At 36.9% G+C, this 20,698-nt stretch overlaps 1 protein-coding gene across 1 annotated transcript in view; it reads left to right on the top strand.

The window, feature by feature from the left end:
- Positions 1 to 20,698, top strand: part of LOC308687257 (stonustoxin subunit beta-like) — a gene marked incomplete at both ends in the record, with an annotated part of 58,550 nt that overhangs the window by 25,892 nt on the left and 11,960 nt on the right. The window contains 2 exons of the mRNA XM_081359626.1: positions 5,534 to 7,252; positions 20,007 to 20,201. Of these exons, the coding sequence (XP_081215752.1) occupies positions 5,534 to 7,252; positions 20,007 to 20,201 (1,914 nt within the window). The remainder of the gene's footprint in view (positions 1 to 5,533; positions 7,253 to 20,006; positions 20,202 to 20,698) is intronic.

The following is a 20,698-nucleotide window of genomic DNA, read 5'->3' as shown; positions in this document are numbered from 1 at the left end:
AATCTGTGCATTCATCTCCAGTGGTTGTCTTTCCCTCTGCACCCTCAATTTCTTCTTCACCAGCGTCATCCACCTCTACATCATCTTCAGGAATCTGTACACCATTAACACTAAACTGCTTAGATCAATTTGAAATACCATGGCAGAGGCTCCCTGAGGAGTTAATACAGAACTTGGAAAGACAGAAAAGACCTAGTGCAAGACAACGAAGAGAAATGGTAAGGATTGTGGTCTCTGAAATGATGAAGACTTGCAAGAATCCTACCAAACACAACATAAGAGAGATAGCAAAAAGGATGGTGGCAAGGTATCCAAAGTCTCTGCAAGATGTGATTAATGGCGACGTTATTGGACCAGGATATCATTCTCTGTCGAAGCAACTTCAGGCAAGAGTTGAAAATGTCAAGCGACCTGACACACCAAAGGTTATAAAGCGCAAAGCAGCATCACATGATGACGACACAGACGAAATACCTGCCAAACAAAGAGCAAGTGTTCAAGACACCTATGGATGTATTAGCTGGGAGCCAAAGCATTTGCCACTCTCGGAGACTGTGGAGAGTCAGCTTGAAAAAAAAGAAGAAATGAAGATGTTAAAAAATAACTACAGTACAGATGTCGTGAAAGAACTAGTCAAGTGCACCTATTAAACGCAGCGTAAAGACATCAACAAAGGGGAAAGCATCCAGAAACTATGCCAGAAATGGCCTTTTCTCTTTAATGAAGTCGGTATGCCAGCACATTTCCAAGAGCTGACTGGTGTAAATCTGATGGGAAACTTCCTTGATAATGTAGACAAAAAAGGGGCACGTCTGTTAAAGTTCCTGAGATATGTTGATGCACAAAAAAGCAAACGAGTCCTGAACGCTCTTCTCAAGCTTCAGACTGAAAGAGGTCAGTCCAGTGGTTGCTCCCATGAAGTCATTGAGATGCTGCTTCTTTTACTGGCTCATTTTGATGAGAAGGAAGACCTTCTGTTCCACTGTGTTGAGACGACAAGCCTTGCAGAGGATGTTCAGATGGAGAAAGTGCCACCAACACCCTTCATTATTGTTTGTGGTAAGTAAATAGAGCAAAATTCAACAGTTTTTTTTCTGATGTAACTGCAAAGTCATTGTACAACTATTTTAAACTGAAAGCCTTCAAGCTTTTAGCTTTTAAAATTGTCTTTTAAAATTGTCTGGCTAGGCTTTTTCAAGCCAACTTAAAGTTTGGCTACAAACTTTTCAGTCTAGTTTAGTTTTGTTATATCATTTCCCACAATTTGTATAACGTTTTATGTAGTCCAGAGGACTCCACTACATTCACTCATTTATTCATTCTCGCACACATTCGCTAGCTTACATACTGAGACACTGGCTAACACAACCTCAGAAGCTCAGCCAGTAAGATAATTCATCCTATGATGTATGTAACTATTGAAGATGGATCCTGCCTTAATTGGTAATAAAAAGAACAAAATACATGGCTTGATTAATTATTGTGCCAAATATAGCACCCAAAAAAGAAACTTTACCAACTTATTTTATTATACATTGACAGATCAATATTTATCATTTTCAGTTTTAATTTAAAATTAGCACTATTATTTAATTTTCCCTTTTATTTCCAATCTTATTGTTTAATAATTACTTTTTATGTAATATTTTTTATTTGGCACATTAATTACTTTATCAAGCAATTTCTTTATTTGTTTACTACCAATATTGGCAGGGTCCATCCTCCAATTTGTTTCAAGTATCTGCATTATATATATATATATATATTTATAACTGACATTGATTCCCAGGTTCCTCCTGCTTTGCTGCTGAGACATTCATGTTGAGCATCGACAAGAAGATTGTCAACGACCACATCACAACCTTCACCTCCGCCATCTGCCTGATGTTTGGCAGTTATTACTGCTTTAACATACACTACCCAGTGGAACTACGATCAACACTGGAGTTCCTCCAACGGTAAAATTTCTGTTTTTATGGACACTTTTTTGGGATTTATCAAACGTATCAATTTGATATCCCTTCTCAGGTTGTTAATTTTCTCAATCGTTCTCTCACTTTTTTTTTCCATAAAGGTGTTTCTTTTCCATAAATCCTGAGAGAGGCACCAAGGTTGAATCCAAGAAGAAAAAAATGTTCTCAGTCAATCCTAGAGTCCTCACTCTCATCTCAGACATTGCTGACCATGAGTGGATCTAGTACAACCCCTCTTGTTTTGGACAGTGTGATAAAGGTGTGTTACAGACTCTGTTACAGATGTTTTTGTTGTTTAAACAATTTTTATACTTCTGAATGTAAGTGAAATGTTTTTAACAATTTGGGGTTTTACTAAACAAGATTTGTTCAAGTACCAGTTTTTGCTTGTTAGTTCCAGGAGTTTCTTAGATTAAAATTTTACTACAGTAATTGTGCATTCTAATGATGTAAATGCTGCATGTACATCGCTAGCTAGAATTTTGTAAATCAAAAACTATTGTAAAGTTCTCAAAAGAAATTTTTTTTGTTTTCCTTTTTTTTTTTTTTTACATGATGCACTTTAAAGATGTACAGTTTCAGCTTTTCTGAACAGTTCTGTGTGTAAAATAAGTCAAAGTAAATTTTTTTCCCGGAATTTCTTGAAATCAGCTTTTATTAAAATAGAAAAATAGTGTTTTCCTATATCTGCATTTGTATATTTTAAAACAAGGAACATTTAACTTGTTTTAACATTTTTGTAGTTCAAACTGCACCAATAACACTTAAAGTTCTCAAAGTTATGTTAAAGGTGTTTGCAAATTGTCTGCCACAGTTGATGTAAAATATAATATATGCTCAACTTCTAACACTGGTTTTGCAGTGAAGAAAACTGATTGGGACGGTCTTTGGTGATTTGAGTGAAATGTTTAATGATGTTCACAACTTCAAAGATGGTAAATAAAATACTTTATTTGAAATACAAGGTATACAAGACATTTGTGTTGCATTTATAAGTTTTAATAAATTAATGCATTGTATATTAGGCTTACAGGATAGACAGATTATAAGAACTCCTTCTAAAAAAGGTTACTACTAAGCAGGCTTAATACTTTACCTAAAAATTATTTGTATGCATGAAATGTAGTAGTTTGCTCATTCATTGTGAAATAACCAGCAAAAGGGGATCACATTTCATATATTCCATCAGGTAAACCCTTTGATAGCTCATAAAAGTTTTCCATGTCATCTCTAAATTATTATTAATCATAATTATTAAAAAGGGGAAACTGCAAAGCATTTTTTCATAAATTCTGGGAATTTTTACAGAATAAAATATTGTATTTTATCATTTTTGATAGTTTATTTTACAGGGAAAAGATGTTATTTTTTGTGGCACAAACTTAATTTTATAGGTTGTTTTCTTGTTAATTTTAAGGAAAAACATTGTTTTTTCCTAAAGTTAATACTTTTTATTTTACAGTAAATCATTGACTCAAGCACCAGATTTAACCGTAGAAACAACAATGACAATGGCTGCCAACCGTAAAAGAAAAAAATGTTTTACCCGTAACTTTACGGTGGAATTCTGGCAACCCCAGCTGCCAGCGTTTTACCGTAGAATCTACGTTTTTTTTTTTACAGTGCAGGGACTGACTCTTTTGACGATTTTAGACTTTTAGACTGAAGTGGCTTTCCTTGGTTTGAAAAGGCTGTTCAGTAGAGGTAAACTAACCGTTGGCGTGGGGTCATCCTGGGCAAGGTTGAGAACTTGTTCTTGCTGCTTGGGACTTACTTTCACCCGGCCGTCCTCACCTAACTCTGGAGATGCATCTGTTATCATCCATGCCAGGTGGTTATACAGGTTTGAGCTCACTCTTCGGGATGCCTCCAGGTATGATATCTCTAGCTGAAGTGACGGGTCTTCAGTCATACTTCCAGGCATCTGGTGACTTCCACTGGCTTAAGCTGTTCTGGCTTCTCTTGCTTCCTTCAGGGCCTGCTTACGTTATTCCTGGAGCTCCTTCCGTATTCTCTTTGCAGTGTTGTAGGAAGAGACTATGGTGTCATCTGGTGTCAACTCATCATCACTTTCTACTTCATACTCTGCCTCTTCAGTTTTCTCCTTAAGTTCCTTCAACTTTGAGAGCATGCAGCCCACATGCATTTCTGCTGAGCAAATCAGACTAGAACATCCTTTCTGTGGCACAACCATTATTTTACATTTGCCACCTACTTCATAGTGCCTTCTAAGGCGGGCAATCAAGGACTAACATCTATATGGGGTAAGATTGTGAACTCCATTGCTTTCCAAGGATTTACGGAATTCATCCCTCAAAACTGTAACGAAGGATATAGCATTTACTTAGAAAAGGGACTCATCTATCCAAGATATGAGTTGGTTCAGTGCAGCATCATATGGAGTGGTGGCAGTAATAGTCTTTTCCTGTGAACGAAGACGCTTTGTCAGGTAGTTGGTCATGCATTCCTTGTGGTATCGAAAGTCCTCAACAATCATATCAGTTGTACACCTGTTTCCATCAGGACCATGAATCTTGTGTAGTATCTCTTCATCTTCAAGTTTGTTTGCTTTTTCCCATACTGCATTCTGTCTGTCATAAGTGGCGATCAAAATGGGGGATCTATTCCCTCTGGTCGTGCGTGCTCGTCCACAAATGAAGCACTCTTCCTTGTGTTTGATGGGCTATGGCATTGACATCCATGTTTTTTTAGTAGGCCTGCTGCTGTCTGGCTCCGGATTAAGTTCTGCTTCAAATGAAGTGCCTTCTGGCTTTTCAACATTTTTCCTCTTCTGTTCAACAGTTTTACGATTTGTGTACTTTGCACAACATTGTGTGTGCCACAAAGGATTCCTCCCCAGAAAGTCACATTGAGCTTTCAGCTGATTGTCAAGTCTGTATGAGACATCATCCTTTCTGTTGGTTACAGCATATTCATTTTGACAGCAAATTTTGATTTAGTTTTAGTCATGAGATATCTATTATTTAAAAAATTTAACCTATTCACCTGTAGTGTCTCGCCTTAAGAGTTATTTTTTCAGTGGATGTTGTCAGCACATGTGTTCTGTGTATCTGGAATGCATTTATTGCATTTACAGCCTACCCAACCCACTGAGGATTTGAGGAAAAAAATAATTTTACTGATAAAAAATAAAGGGTGCTTACACTAAAATGGCCACAATTGTTTTTTCGCGATATTTCTAGCAGAGCAGACCCTCCAATTATTGGTTCTTAGGGTCAAAGTTAACAGAAAAAAACACAAATAAAAAGTATGGCAGACCATGTCAGGTCCAACCCATTTTTTAGACTTTGGCTCCCACCAACTAAACATATCCTTTTCAATGTGTTCACAGTCTCTTTCACGGCCATCATTTGTAGTCGCCTATTCACAAACTGTTTGCTCAAGCATAGCGTTTTCTCAGAGTTCACTGTGTGCTTTCTACCATGCACAAATGCATGTAATAGTAACAATGAGCACTCAAACACACCAAACCAACAATTACTAAAAACACACACAAAGACTGATTTTGCAGTAACTCTAAAAGTAATTTCTCATTTCAGGTGTCACTCTGTGGGATAAGAAATCATTGAGAGAAGATTTGGACAGTCGTCCACAGCCCAGGACAGATGTGAAGTTCAGTAGCTCCGACTCTCTCTCCAGTAAGTCCAGTCTCCTGGATGTGAGTGCTTCCCTGAAGGCCAGCTTCTTGGGAGGGCTGGTGGAGGTGGAAGGATCTGCCAAGTTCCTGCGTGACACCAAATCCTCAAACCAACAGTCCAGAGTTACAATGTATTACAGTGAAACCTCCAGATTCGAACAGCTCACAATGACTCATCTGGGCAAGATCACCTACCCTCAGGTCTTTGACCAGAAAACTGCAACTCATGTGGTCACAGGTGTACTATACGGAGATCAGGCCGTCATGGTGTTTGATCGGACATTTTCAGAAGAGGAAGACAAGCAAGAGATTGAGGGAGAACTGAATATCATGGTTGAGAAGATTCCTCAGTTTTCCATTAAGGGACACAGAGCTGTAGATATGACAGATGCTCAAAAGAAAGTGGCTGAGAATATTGCCTGCAAATTTTATGGTGACGTCCACCTTGAGCAGAAGCCCACCACTTACATGGAGGCCCTAGAGGTGTACAAGAAGCTCCCCACTATACTGAAGGAGAATCCACAGAATGCAGTTCCAATAAAAGTCTGGCTCTATCCTCTTTCTCTACTGGATACAAAAGCAGCTCAGTTGGAGAGAGAAATTAGCACAAGTCTGGTTTCCAACACTGAAGATATAATAGAGGGGCTTGGAGAAGTAAAGAGGACATGCAACGACCTCTCCAGAAAAACACTGGTAAATGTTTTCAAAGACATCAAAGAGAGGCTCCGTTTATTTCAGGGCTCTCTTAGCACTTATGAAACGGTGCTCCTGAAAGCAGTGGCCAAGGTCTTGCCTGCTATACGAGGAGGAGAGATGGAGCAAAATTCATTGCAAGACATCCAGAAGATCCACAACAGCTCCCCCTTTACTGCTGACACGCTTAACCAGTGGTTAGATCATGCAAAGGCTGAACTTAACCTCTTGAGTTCTCACACCAAGATACTGGAGGGAATCAATACTGAAGACTCAAACAGTCTCAACACCATTCTCTTTAATCTTAATATTGATGTTGTAGTGTGCTTGACCTTCACATCTCTGAAGTATGAAGACCTGTATCTTTCAGCCATGGAGAAGTTTCTGGAATCTGACGAGTTTAAAGAGGTAGATGTGGGAATGAAACCGCATTCTAGGACTTTAGCATCTGTCAGAAAGTGGTTCTCCGATTCTGATGTCACCTCAAAGATGAGAAAGAACTTATCTCTTTTCAGAAGTTTTTCAGAGGCTAATAAAGATGAAAAGAGATATCGATTCATTATTTCCGCCATCTCCGATCCCTCCAGTCCTGGCTCCTCTATCTATCTGTATGAATCAGGGAAGCTGACAGACACACAGTTCCAGCCCGTGTCGAAGCCTCCTCCACCAGAAGTGATGAAGGTCCTGGAGCGCGGTGTGACCCTGAAACTGCAGAAGTCCCCAACTGGAGAAACTGTGCAGTTCAGAGTGGAGTACCAGCAGGATAAATGTGGCGCTGAGGAACAGTGGATTATCATGAACACTGCTGATGAAGTCTTTACTCTGACTGGATTGGAGTCTACAAAGCAGTACTCGATCCGCTACAGGATAGTGGGTAAAGTGGGAGTGAGTGAAGCCAGTGACACTATCAGCCCCATACAGTCTTCAGGTAAGGGTCATATGCACACATGTCTGCATTTTTTGCATTAATCTTTATCTTTTAAAAATATATATATTTTCTAAAAATGTGTGGCTATAATTAAATGTGTAACATGTTGTAAAGTGTTTCCCACTTGACTGTATTTATGAATTTATTATTTTCTTTGTTGATGTTGTTACAAATAGTCTTTAAAGACGCAGAGTATATTATGTATTTGGTGTCTAATGTAGGCTACTATACTTACGGTGTGTTCACACGGGGCGTCAGCGTCAACGCTTCCCATTGACTTTGAATGGGTGATGTCAAGCGTTGCCGAAAAGAATTGTGGATCCGTCGGCGGCGCTTCACTGGCGTTGCTCGCGGCAGAAGTTGAGAATTTTTCAACTTCTGCCGCGAGCAACGCCAGTGAAGCGCCGCAGACGGAAGCGTCAGCCAATCAGGATCACTCTATGCAAATACAGTAGCCAGGCGGCAGCCAATCACGTTCATCCTGTTCAAGAGCAGCAAACTGAGGACAATGAAGCTTGTTGTTGAGTTCCTGTCTAATTTCATTGGCTGACGCTGCTATGACCATGGCGTCAGTGCCAAACTTCAGCCACGCCTTCCGTCAAGCGTTGACGCTGACGCCCCGTGTGAACACACCGTTAATCATATGACATTCACAATAAACAATACAAAGCCTTGAACAAGTGACACGTACATTTCTCTGTATGAAAACCAATAGGACATGTAAAACCCTCTGGTGCTCCTCATTTGGGATTCTGACTCAATTTTCCTGTATGGTAGAAGTTCATTTGTGTGTATAATTGTGTGTCTGTGTGTGTGTGTGTGTGTGTGTGTGTGTGTGTGTGTGTGTGAGTGGGTGTGTCTGTTTTGCACTATTGATGTTTTAGAGTTTCACCCCTTCATTGCTGAGCACTTTTTTTCTGCATCGTGGCCGATTTGTAGATTGTACAAATCTTACAAATGTGTTTTTGTCGATTTCACATTAATTTCCTATGGTCGTCATTTTTGATCGAAGAACACAAGTGTGACTACATTTTTTATGACCACTTAGCCTGCTCGAACCATGCCCTCAATTTTTTTGTGTGTTCACATTCCAAATGCCATAAAAGTCACCACGTTCCGTACCATTCCGATGAAGCTGTGATTAAAAAAAAAAAATGAAAACAGAAAATTTTACTAAAACAGACCAAAGAGCACCAGATGATATAGCTGACATAAAAACAAAATAAATAAATAAACAACAACAATCATAAACAAAACACACACACAAAAACAAATAATCAACTTAAAACAAAAACTGTTGACTCTTAAAGGATTAGTTCACTTTCAAAAAAATGTTTTGCTGATAATTTACTCACCCCGATGTCATCCAAGATATCCATGTCTTTCTTTCTTCAGTGGAAAAGAAATTAAGGTTTTTGAGGAAAACATTCCAGGATTTTTCTTCATATAATGGACTTCAATGGCAACCAACGGTTTGAAGGTTCAAATGTCCGTCTCAATGCAGCTTCAAAGTCTCGACACGATCCCAGTCGAGAAATAAGGGTATTATCTGGCGAAACAATCGGTCAATTAAAAAATAAATAAAAAATAATTACATATATATATATATATATATATATATATATATCATCACTGCCCGATAAAACTCACGTATGTCCAATGTTTAAATGGACATACGTGCATATTTTACAGTAACGGTGGTCGATACGCGTTCTTCCGATCATTAATTAGAATGGCCAAGTCGCGTTTCATATTGACAGATGAATAGGCTACGCTCAGTTTATTAAATAGCCTACATCTCAGTTTATTAAATGTCTCTTGTAAACTATGAAGGGACAATGAATCAATACACTCATTGCTGACCCCAGGGCCGGCGCATCCATATAGGCGAACTATGCAATTGCCTAAAGCGGCACTTTTGTAAGGGCAGCAAAATGTGTGCCAACCGGGAATGAACAATTCACAAAATAGGCTAAGCTATGATCATATAATAATACATATCAGAGAGTAGCCTTTTTCTTTTCGTTTTGAATTATTTCGTTTAAAGACTTTTCAAGCTTTGTGTATTTGATGTCTTTCTCATGTCTGTGTGAGGCATACACTGAGTTTCGTTAAGTTAGGATGAGATGTGCTTAAAGGGATAGTTCGCCCAAAAATGAAAATTCTGTTATCATTTACTCACCCTCAAGTTGTTTCAAACCTGTATGAATTTCTTTTTTCTGCTGAACACAAAAGAAGATATTTTGAAAAATGTCGGTAACAAAACAGTGGATGGACCCCATTGACTTCCTACTATGGAACGTGCAATGCAAGTGACCGCGTGGGCGCCTCCATGATTATATTGTCTGCTATATATTTGCTTCTTATTTATTAAATCCACTCCAGGCAATTGGTTGATGAAAAATTGATTAAAATTAAGATTAAATTTATACAAAACGAAATTCACTTTAAAGAAAGTCTTTCTACAAAACAAAACTTAATGAAGTGGTCAAAATCATGTCTGACCCGTCTCAAATTGTGCATCCTATTACTCGTGCTGTTCACTTTTCATACTTTCAACAGTATAGTAGACCTACAGACTCTATTTGTACAAATTGCTGCACATTCATTTAATTCTGCATTTTGCACACACAAGTTGAAAGGCTTCAAATCAGGTTCACGGATAATTGTGCGTGCATTTATTAATCATTATAATACTAAAATCATAACAAAGTAGGCTATGCTATGTACAAAAAATACAGCCATTTCTGTTTTTTTTTCTTTTAAACAAAAAAAACAAACAAGCTGCACCCTTTTTTTTTTTACATTTCATCTTTCATTCCGAAATAGAATAATGAATGACCGAAAAGTGCACAGACCCGACAGGCTATTAGCCTTTTTACCCGTTATCAATCTAAATTAATCTCGTTTTTTTCTTTATTTTAATGTCATTTTTCTTTATTTAAATTTCGTTTTTTCTTTATTTAAATTTCATTTTTTTTCTTTATTTAAAATTCGTTATTCTTTATTTAAATCTACCCTTTACTGTGTCAGTAATTTATTAGTCAGAAAAATATTAGACTACCTTAAAAGTATTGCTTAAGTTAACAGACCCGTGCGTTAACATCTCCACAATAAACAGTGACAATTACTTTGTCTAGACCATTTACCGGTAAATAACAGTTGTGAATATATTGCGAATATATAATAAACTTGAACAGTTGTCAAAAACAAACGTTTGCTGATACTTTACCTCACAGAGTTATTCGCTATCCAATGCTGAGCTTCCAGAGACGCATTTTTTAGACCGGCGAGATGCCTCCACAGGGCGGGAGATTCACGCGCCGTGATTGACAGCTTTGACACCAAATGGATATACGTGAAAATCAGATGACATGATTTCACAACTTTTCATTGGTCATTTAGGTATGTGAAGTAGACTGTATACGTAAATGAACCTGGACATTCTATCCGTCGAAAAATCTCAAAATCGACAAAATGGACATACGTGGTTTTCATCGGTCAGCGACGATATATATATATATATTTATATATATACTTTTAAACCACAAATGCTCATCGTGTACCATCTCTGAGATGCGCCGCATATTGCGTCATCACGTTGGAAATTGTGATAGTGATTACACTTGTCTGTCTGTTATGTTTTTCTTTTTCTTCATAACGTTACTTAGTTTGAATAAATGTTTATGTGTTAGGCGTAGTGGCCTAACCTTGCAGCTCAAAACATCTTTTTAATGCTATATTGTTTCTAAAATTGTAATTTTCCAAATTCCGCCACATCTCTGTACATTACGTTTTATTCTGTTTAAATTCTGTATAGAAAGCGTATCTTTGGGTAAAAGGAAAATTACACACATATCTTTATGCTATGAAAGATTTGTAAATATGTGACGTTCTGTAGTTGTAAAAACATTTAAATGTTGCAGATACGTCCACATTATACGTTTTAGCATCTATCCAAATGATAAAATGAGAAAGATGAGAACAGATTCAATATTTTAGCATATTAAAGCTTAATATACGGTATGAATTAGTTCCCCACATCATGACAGCAATATTACAGACAACACAACTCACCGTATTCTCTGTTGTCAGTTTGTCTTATTGCAAATACTTGAATGAGTTGAACGTGCCTTAAGCCAATAATTAAAACCAGTATATCTGACATTAAATCCCCATACTCTCTGACTTTAAGTAGACACTATTTATGACAACAATGCATTTGTGAACCTTTTGATATTTACTGTTAAAATCATACATTTAAATACTGCTGATTCTATTGATATCAAAAGTTGAATGAATATCTGATAACTATATGTTTTTAAGAATTTAAGAGATATGATTTTGTGATATCAGCATTTAAAAACAAACATGATTTTAATAATTAGAACTAAAATGTGGCTCATAATTCTCATAATTCTCATAAGCAGTAGAATGATTAAAATGATTGAGCATCAGACATGTATTGATCAATTAATGTCTCTTTGAAAAAGAATAAAAAGGAGTTTGAGCTTTAATCCAAGTCTTATAAAGCAATATAATTACTTTGTATATGATTATTATGATTAACCATATTCCCTCTGATCAAATCTGTGATCAGTTCTACAGAAGCCAAATTAAATATGGTGACATGTCAATAATATCAAATCCTCAACAGTGGCTGTGTCAGGATTTGGGCTCTGTAAACAGCAGAGACATTTCTAACTATCTTCTGTGTTGGGGGATTTCTGCATGTGTTAGCAGTGGATGCAGGATCACTTTCTCTTGACATGATAATCACACTCTTCACATCAAGTCAAGTCATCTTCATTTATATAGCGCTTTTAACGATGTAGATTGTTTCAAAGCAGCTTTACAGAGATAAGAGTATAATTTAAAGGTATAGCGGAGGATCTTTCCGAATTTTAGATAAGACCCACCCTCTCCACTTTTTGAAAAGTTTGATTGATTCACCAGAATGATTGACAATTAGGAGGACCAATAGTATAGGCTATCCACCCGGAAGTAAAAAATCCTCCGCTATACCTTTAAGGTAACAGAGATTGTTTTGGCTTTATAGCGGTTCTTTAATAAAGTTATTTTCCAGCTAAAGTTAGTTTTGATTGATTCGCTTCCGTCGCAACGATCATTTGTTATTAAAGGTCCCATTCCATGGATTATTTTTATTATTTTATCATGTTTCCTGGGGTGCCCTTATAATGTTAGTATGTTTTTTAGATCAAAAATTGTTATAATTTAGAAATAAAAGGCATATTTCCTAGCCTGATTTCATTCCCTGGTTTGAACACTCTGTTTGAAGGGGCGTGTCTGCTGTGAGACTTCAGTGTAAACGCCCTCTGCTGTGATTGGCTGAAATGCTTGCATATGAAATATCTGGCATTACATGTGGAACTATCTGGAAAACTTTTACTATTACAGCTATTATATGTTTTTACTATTACAGCTATCGGGATAAACGAATCGTGAGAAGTTTTTTAAGTATTTAGATCTATTTCAATCACATACAAAATTGCAGTGATGATGAGCATTGAGCAGATGACAGCCTGTTGATCGCGTGAAAAAAGATCTTATTATTGCAACGCAGTTTCTGCACTCACTAATGATTTCACCAATGCAAACATGAGGCATATAAATGGAAAGGGATTGTTCTGTGATCGCTTTCTGTATATTAATCACAGTTTAAGTAAGATTATTTTCATCCTACTAAGAGAAACGATGTGAAGTTGATCGCTACTTCCATATTAAATCACTACTTGTACTTACCGCTTGCTGGAATATAGTTGAAATTGCTCCCTTCGTCAGTATGAAACGCTGAGAGAACCTGCTTGATATTATCCCAGGTTAGAAAAACAGTCCGTGGTGAAATGGACAGAGCAAACTAACAACTTCGAATTAAACTTTTGCGGTATCCGATTATAGATAAACATCAACCGTCTGTTGACATTTCGCCATCAATACGCCTGTGTTCCTGTGGGCGGAGGTTAGTCTAAACACGGTTCTGGTGATGTCATTAACGAAGGAAGTAGAGGGGTGTAGTCCAATCCAGACGTTTTTTGTAGTCAACTTCTGTTAAATAAAATATCTCGCTTGGCATTGAACTTTGAGCTTTATAATTTTACAGATATTATTTATACTCTAACAACAACATTACACACTAACTAAAGTTTGAAACATGGGATCAAGAAGAACGGGACCTTTAAATTAGGGGCCGCTAAGACGACACCATTCTCTCTACATAGACTTTAAACGTGAACCTGTGAGAAACGCTGATGGCGGTCACATGCGCATTAAGAATTGGTTCTATAGTTATGTGCGTTTGAATATATGTACGCAGGTTTGGAATTCCCTACAAACCAAGCCTAAACAAAGTACTGGGCTTTTCTTATAAATTTTGATACAGAATTTTATTTTGTCACTTCGGGGTAGATACGCGAAACGAATTTTCCCGACAACACCTTATCTGTAGAGTGGTAGTGGGATCCTCCATAGGGAGAGACTAGTTGGCACTTCAGCACTGCGTTGTCATCGGGTCCAGGCGAAGGTCCTTCGTCAGATCTGGATGCGGCCTGGATCCGGCAGGCTGCGGGAAAACCTCGGGATAAACACAGACACTAATATTAGAGTAGATGCCATTCTTCTTATGATGTAACGAGTACATCAGGATTTATGGGAAGTGTTCCCGGTTCCGGCTGACCTAATCTATGCAGCCTAACATTGAATTATAGAAGTCTATAATGTATTATGTGAAAGCTAGGTCAAAGAGATGTGTCTTTAATCTGGCTTTGAACTGACAGTGTCTGCTTCATGGACAATGGTAGGAAGACTGTTCCAGAGTTTTGGTGCTAAATAGGAAAAGGATCTACCGCCAGCAGTCGATTTTGATATTCTAGGTATTATTAACTGGCCGGAATTTTGAGATCGCAATAGACGTGAAGGACTATAATGCGTTAAGAGCTCGCTCAAGCACTGCGGACCTAAACCATTAAGAACTCGAGCTGCTGCGTTTTGGACCAGCTGTAGTTTGTTTATTAAGCGTGCAGGGCAACCACCCAGTAGAGCATTACAATAATCTAGCCTTGAGGTCATGAACGCATGAACTAATTGTTCTGCATTTGTCATTGAAAGCATATGGCGTAATTTAGATATATTTTTAAGATGGAAAAATGCGATTTTACAGATACTAGACACGTGACTTTCAAATGAAAGATTGGTATCAAAGAGCACACACAGGTTCCTAACCGACGACGAAGACTTTCCGACGACGACGAAGACGAAGTTTTTTGTCCAGTAATTATAATCTCTGTTTTTTCAGAATTTAGTAGTAGGAAATTACTAGTCATCCAATTTTTTATATCCGCTATGCATTCCGTTAATTTTGTGAATTGGTAAGTTTCGTTAGGTTTTGAAGAAATATAGAGCTGAGTATCGTCGGCATAACAGTGAAAGCTAATGCCATGTTTCCTAATGATATCTCCTAATGGTAGCATGTACAGAGTGAACAGCAGCGGTCCTAGAACTGAGCCTTGTGGTACGCCATACTAAACTTGTGATCGATGAGACATCTCTTCATTTACTGCTACAAACTGATAACGGTCAGATAAGTATGATTTAAACCATGCTAATGCAATTCCACTAATGCCAACATAATTTTCGAGTCTATTTAAAAGAATGTTGTGGTCAATAGTGTCAATGCAGCACTGAGATCGAGTAACACTAATAGCGAGATACAACCACGATCGGATGATAAGAGCAAATCATTTGTGACTTGTGTTGCGTTTTTTTAACCCTCTGGGGTCTGAGGAGTTTTCTGGCCCTGGAGGTGTTCTGACATGCTCTGACATTTGTGCTTATTTCTGTTACTTGTGACATTTTCATGGCTAAAGTCTGATTACACTGTATTCAGCACAAACTCTGCTACAATAATATATCAGCAGCATGTATGTAAAAGTTTGTAGTTTTGAGATAATGACATTTATCCGTGGTTTGTGAAAATACAAAAATAAGTCACTGAAATCACTGAAATAAGGCCATAAAACCCATACTGATTATTTCTTCACAAGACTTTTGAAAATTGTATCACGTAGCCTAGAATATTTGCTCCAAAACTACGTGAAAATCATCCTGACTGCTCATTCAGATAAGACAATATATTGATTTAAAATTTGTAAGACGTGTTTTGTGTAAGAAAGCTTTATGCGAGGAGGCATAAACACATACTGAATATGTATGGCTTTTCACACCTGAGAAAGACAAAGACCCTCCCTAATGGCCCTATTAGGAGCTATCAGGCCCTGTCATTCTGACCAACCTTGCACAGAGAATGAGGAGATTTAAAAAAGAATGGCTTTTTGATCGTTTGGATTTATTTACAACACAACATAATCCAACGATACACAACAAATGACAAAAAAGCACACTATTGAAAACAATGATCCAAAGACAGAGACCTTTGTGCCATTCCTAAAAACATTGTACATACCTTTCATTTCCAAGGGGTTTGATTTTCACTTTACCATGTTCATGTACAGAGACTCAGCAGGACTCATCAGTGGGGCATCTGGTCCCTGTAAAAAACAAAACAAAAAAACAAACACTGTGAACATGCTGATATCAAGAGAAACTATAGGGCTGTACGGTCAAAATGGTTTTTTTTTTTTTTTTTTGGTTAAAATTGCTTTTTAAAATTCACAGAATAATACACACACAAATGTTCCCAACACTATATATCGAACACCAGGTTTGTTGTGCCTTGTAGGCATAGGCTACGTGCAGTGCTGCATAAAATAAAAATAATAAAAAATAACCTATAGCAGCCTATAAATCTTTCAAAGGAACACTTCAGTAATAACTACGATAGAGTAAAATATATTTATTATTATATGTTACTTCAAATGTTTCCATTCGTTATGATGATATGAAATAAGATTGGAGTAAAAACATGAAGCCTAATGTTTAGTGCGTTTTGCTTTTCAAACGCACAGTGTGTTTTGAATATGAAACATTCAAACGCACAGCGTGCTCCAAAATATGAAACATTAAGGTTACCATATTATACATATCTACGTTTGAGCAGATATCCACAAACACAGTATTTAACTGAAACACGGGTCTAAATATTATAATATTCACCATATATCTAGCAACAGTTCAACTGCAATGTGAAGTTAATGCAACAATAACATTTAACTAATATAATAAGAATTTCTTACCTTACATCTGTCTTGTCTTCAAATCGCGTTCTTCTTCTTCTGAGGTAAATCCAATGTAAGCTCAGTCGCGTCTTCCAAACTCGACGAAAAGCAGAGACTGATGAAGTTTGGTGCTTTGTGGAGATTTGCATGTGAATCTCTTTTACGCGTGTGGGCGTGGTCAAATTAAAAATAATGAGCAAGGGTTTGAGAAACTGGACATCTTGTTGGTTTTATACAAATTACTTAAACAGAGAATATTTGATTTCAGTTTGAATCCGATCATTTAAAAGTACACACTTAACAGTCATTTTTGACCGAAGAATTTTCTGTTTTGAATTTTTAAAAATCACAGCTTCATTGGAATGTTATGAAACTTGGTGACCATTATGGCATTAGGTATGTGAATACAAAAAAAAAAAAAATTAGGTCATGATCTGATCATGCTAAGTCGTCATGAAAAAAATAGTCACACTTGTGGTCTTCGGTCAAAATTTACCCCCATAGAAAATTAATGGGAAATTGACAAAAAAGTAAAAAAAAAAAAAATAATAATAATAATAATACAATTTTTTAAATATTATACTCAACATAACCTCAACATAAAGATTGCATAAATATTAATAAATTCAATAAAATTCTCTCAAAATACTAAATTAAAAAGAAAAAATATTATAGAACAAAAATAAATTGCATTGGTTTTACTGGGATGGAGGAAGTCTCATTTTAGGTGTCCGGTCACTTCTGACCGGGAAGACCCAGGATGTGACTCAGAAACGAAGACCGTCTGAGGGTTAAATGTTTATAAAGATTGTAACCGCACTGGGGTGCGTTTCCCGTACAACTATATAGCTCGCTGCTTAACTACCATAGTACCATGCATCGTTGGAGAAATCAACTAGCTAGTCACGACTGTTTTCCGAAACCATATGTCGCAAAGTATCGTTCAACCACGTTGGTTTATGACGTCTCGCACATGGTGGACTAATAACTTATTTTAATTAATCTGTTTGAGATCGAATTAACGCTAGATTTTGTCATATAAGTTACAGACATGGCATCTGAAGGCCATTTCAAATTTTTCTCAGTTATTTTGCTTTATTACCAGACTCAATATTTGGCTCGTTCTTACATAGTAGAGCACGTTCGCACATGCGCAGTCTTCAAAAACGGTGCTTTAAATCTCTTGACAAACTAAAAGACGTAAATTACATTTGTATGTATTCTAAATAAATCTAAATATAAAATCTAATATAAACAGTTAAGGATACAAAGTTACAATCACATGCACGAATAGAAAGAGAAAGGGGGTTTGGAATTATTTTAAGCTTTGCAAAGCTAGGAGATGCGGTGTCGTGTTGTTCTGGTTATTCGCCATGGTGCAATAAAGTGTTGCCAAAGACCATTTGTTGCAGACTAGCTGGAGCCTAAGCATGATTTGTATTTGGGAGTTCAGAGGCCAGAGCTTGGATTTTAAGAATGAATGTGCATTTGTATTTAGATTCAACGAGCCATGATTCATTAATTCAGAACCAACGAATGAATGACCTGCTCATATGCTACAAGATATATGGCTCATAAATGTGTGACAAGTATTCGCTGAGTTTTTGTTTCAGTTTATAGACGTGCTCAAGAAAAAAAAGTTCACAGCGACGGAGAGGCAGAACGCACACCCTGTTTATTTTCTTTATTTTACAAAAGCACAATGTTTTGATTTGATTGTAAGTGGACACATACAAAAGTAGACATATCACAGATTCTTTTTTCATATTTCTTTTTTCTGTATGACCATAAATGACGGAGTAATTTAAGTTTATTGTGCTACAATGTGGAGAAAATCCAGCAAAACGCTTCGTTTGCCGACCTCAGAGGGTTAACAAGCGGTTCAATCATAGCCAGCTAGGGTATAGGGTCTAACATACATGTTGTAGATTTAGATGATTTAACGAGTTTAGACAATTATTCCTCTCCTATAGCAATAAATTAATCAAATTTGTCCTCAGGGAGACTACAATGCACTTCCTGATGCGATACTGTAGTAGACGGTTGCATAGTTATAATTTTGTCCCTGATATTATCAATCTTATAAGTGAAGAAGTTCATAAAGTCATTACTGCTGTGTTGCTTGGAAACGTCTGGGCTTGAAGCTTTATTTTCCGTTAGTTTAGCCACCGTTTCAAATAAATACCTAGGGTTTTAAGAATATCTAGGGTTTTAAAAATAAGCAGATCTAGCAGCTTTTAAAGCCTGTCTGTAAGTAATTAAGCTCTCTTTCCATGAAATGCGAAATACCTCTAGTTTTGTTTTCTTCCAGTTGCGCTCCATTTTTCTGGCTGCTCTCTTAAGGGCCCGAGTGTGCTCGTTGTACCACGGTGTTGGACTATTTTCTTTAATCTTCTTTAAGCGCAACGGAGCAACTGTGTCTAAAGTGCTGGAAAAGAGAGAGTTAAACATTTCTGTTGTAATATCTAGTTCTTCTAAGCTATCTGGGATGCTGAGATGATGAAACTGATTAGGAAGATTATTAATAAAGCAATCTTTAGTAGCAGAAGTGATAGGTCTCACATATTTGAAACACGGAGTCGGCTTTGCAGCCTTGGCTAAATGCAAATTACACGAGACTAGGTAATGATCTGAGATGTCATCGCTCTGCTGCAGAATTTCAACGGCATCCACATCTATTCTGTGTGATAATATAAGATCTAGAGTATGATTACGACGATGAGTAGGTCCTGACACGTGTTGTCTAACTCCAATTGAATTTACAATGTCTTTAAATGCCAATCCCAATGCATCTTTTTCATTATCTACATGTATATTAAAATCACCAACAATTATGACTTTATCTGCAGTCAATAATAATTCTGATAGAAAGTCCTCAAATTCTTTGATAAAGTCTGTATGGTGCCCTGGTGGCCTGTATACAGTAGCCAGCACAAATGTCAAACGTGATATATCATTTATACTATATATTTTTACATTAAGCACTAACACTACAAAAGAATCATATTTAAAACTTGATTTCTTAGTGGTTTTGAAACTATTACTATAAATTACAGCAACACCACCCCCTTTGCGTTTCAGACGAGGCTCATGTTTATAACAGTAATCTTGCGGGGTGGACTCATTTAAAGTAATGTAATCGTTTGGTTTTAGCCAGGTTTCTGTCAAACACAGCACATCTAGGTTATTATCTGAAATCATATCGTTAACAACGAGTGCTTTTGAAGTAAGCGATCGAATATTCAGCAACCCAAGCTTTAGCATTTGCTCATCTGTATTATAGCTGTTTTTTATGTCTGTTGATTTCCACAGCCACTGTTCCCAAGACCTGGAGAGAGTTACGTCAATGTAAGTCAGAAAACAAGCAGAGAAACTCACTGAGTGTGTTCATGTTCTTCCTGTAGAAGCTGAAAGAAAACATGACAGAAGAGTTTTAGAGTTGATCATGTAAATGATGATTGAACTGCACTGAGACACTGCTGATATACTGAACATGAAGAGTTCAGAGACATTAAAAGATCAGATTCATAACTCCTGATTGTGATGTGTTTGATCTCCATCAGATTTTCAGCGGTTCACTCTGGATCCGAACACAGCGAATAATCACCTCCGTCTGTCTGAGAGGAACAGATTGATTACTCACAATGAAACAGTCCAGCCGTATCCTGATCATCCAGACAGATTTGACGGATATGCGTATCAGGTGTTGTGTAGAGAGAGTGTGTGTGGACGCTCTTACTGGGAGATTGTGTGGAGTGGTATGACTGTGTTTATAGCAGTGTCATATAAGAGCATCAGCAGGAAGGGATCGATTCATGAGTGTGTGTTTGCACTGTAAAAAAAAACTGTAAATTTACAGGAAACGGTCTGTATTTTTTTACCGAATTTTGCCGTTTTGTCATTATACAGTGAATACCTGTTATTTTACAGATATTTGTTGTAATTTAAAGGTCCACTATTAAATTTACAGGTAATTGCTTTTATTTTGGTTTTACGTTAATTTTACGTTTTTTAAAGGAAATTCTCTGTAATTTTATATGGTTATGTGTAATTTTACATAAAAAATTAAGTAATATTTTACAGATTATTTCTGTGGAATTAGAAAACAGAGAAAGAAAACAAGAAAATAAGGTATAACTGCAGAAATCAGCAGTCACTTAACATGTTTTCCTTAAAGATTATTAAGCATGTGGGGGTTAAAGTGAGTTTTAAGATTTGTACACACATTAGGCAAGCCTATTTAATTATTTATAGT

This window comes from Scardinius erythrophthalmus (assembly GCF_964197995.2).
Source record: "Scardinius erythrophthalmus genome assembly, chromosome: 1".
NCBI classification, from domain to species: Eukaryota; Metazoa; Chordata; class Actinopteri; order Cypriniformes; family Leuciscidae; genus Scardinius; species Scardinius erythrophthalmus.
This window is presented reverse-complemented; position numbering and strand designations above follow the sequence as displayed.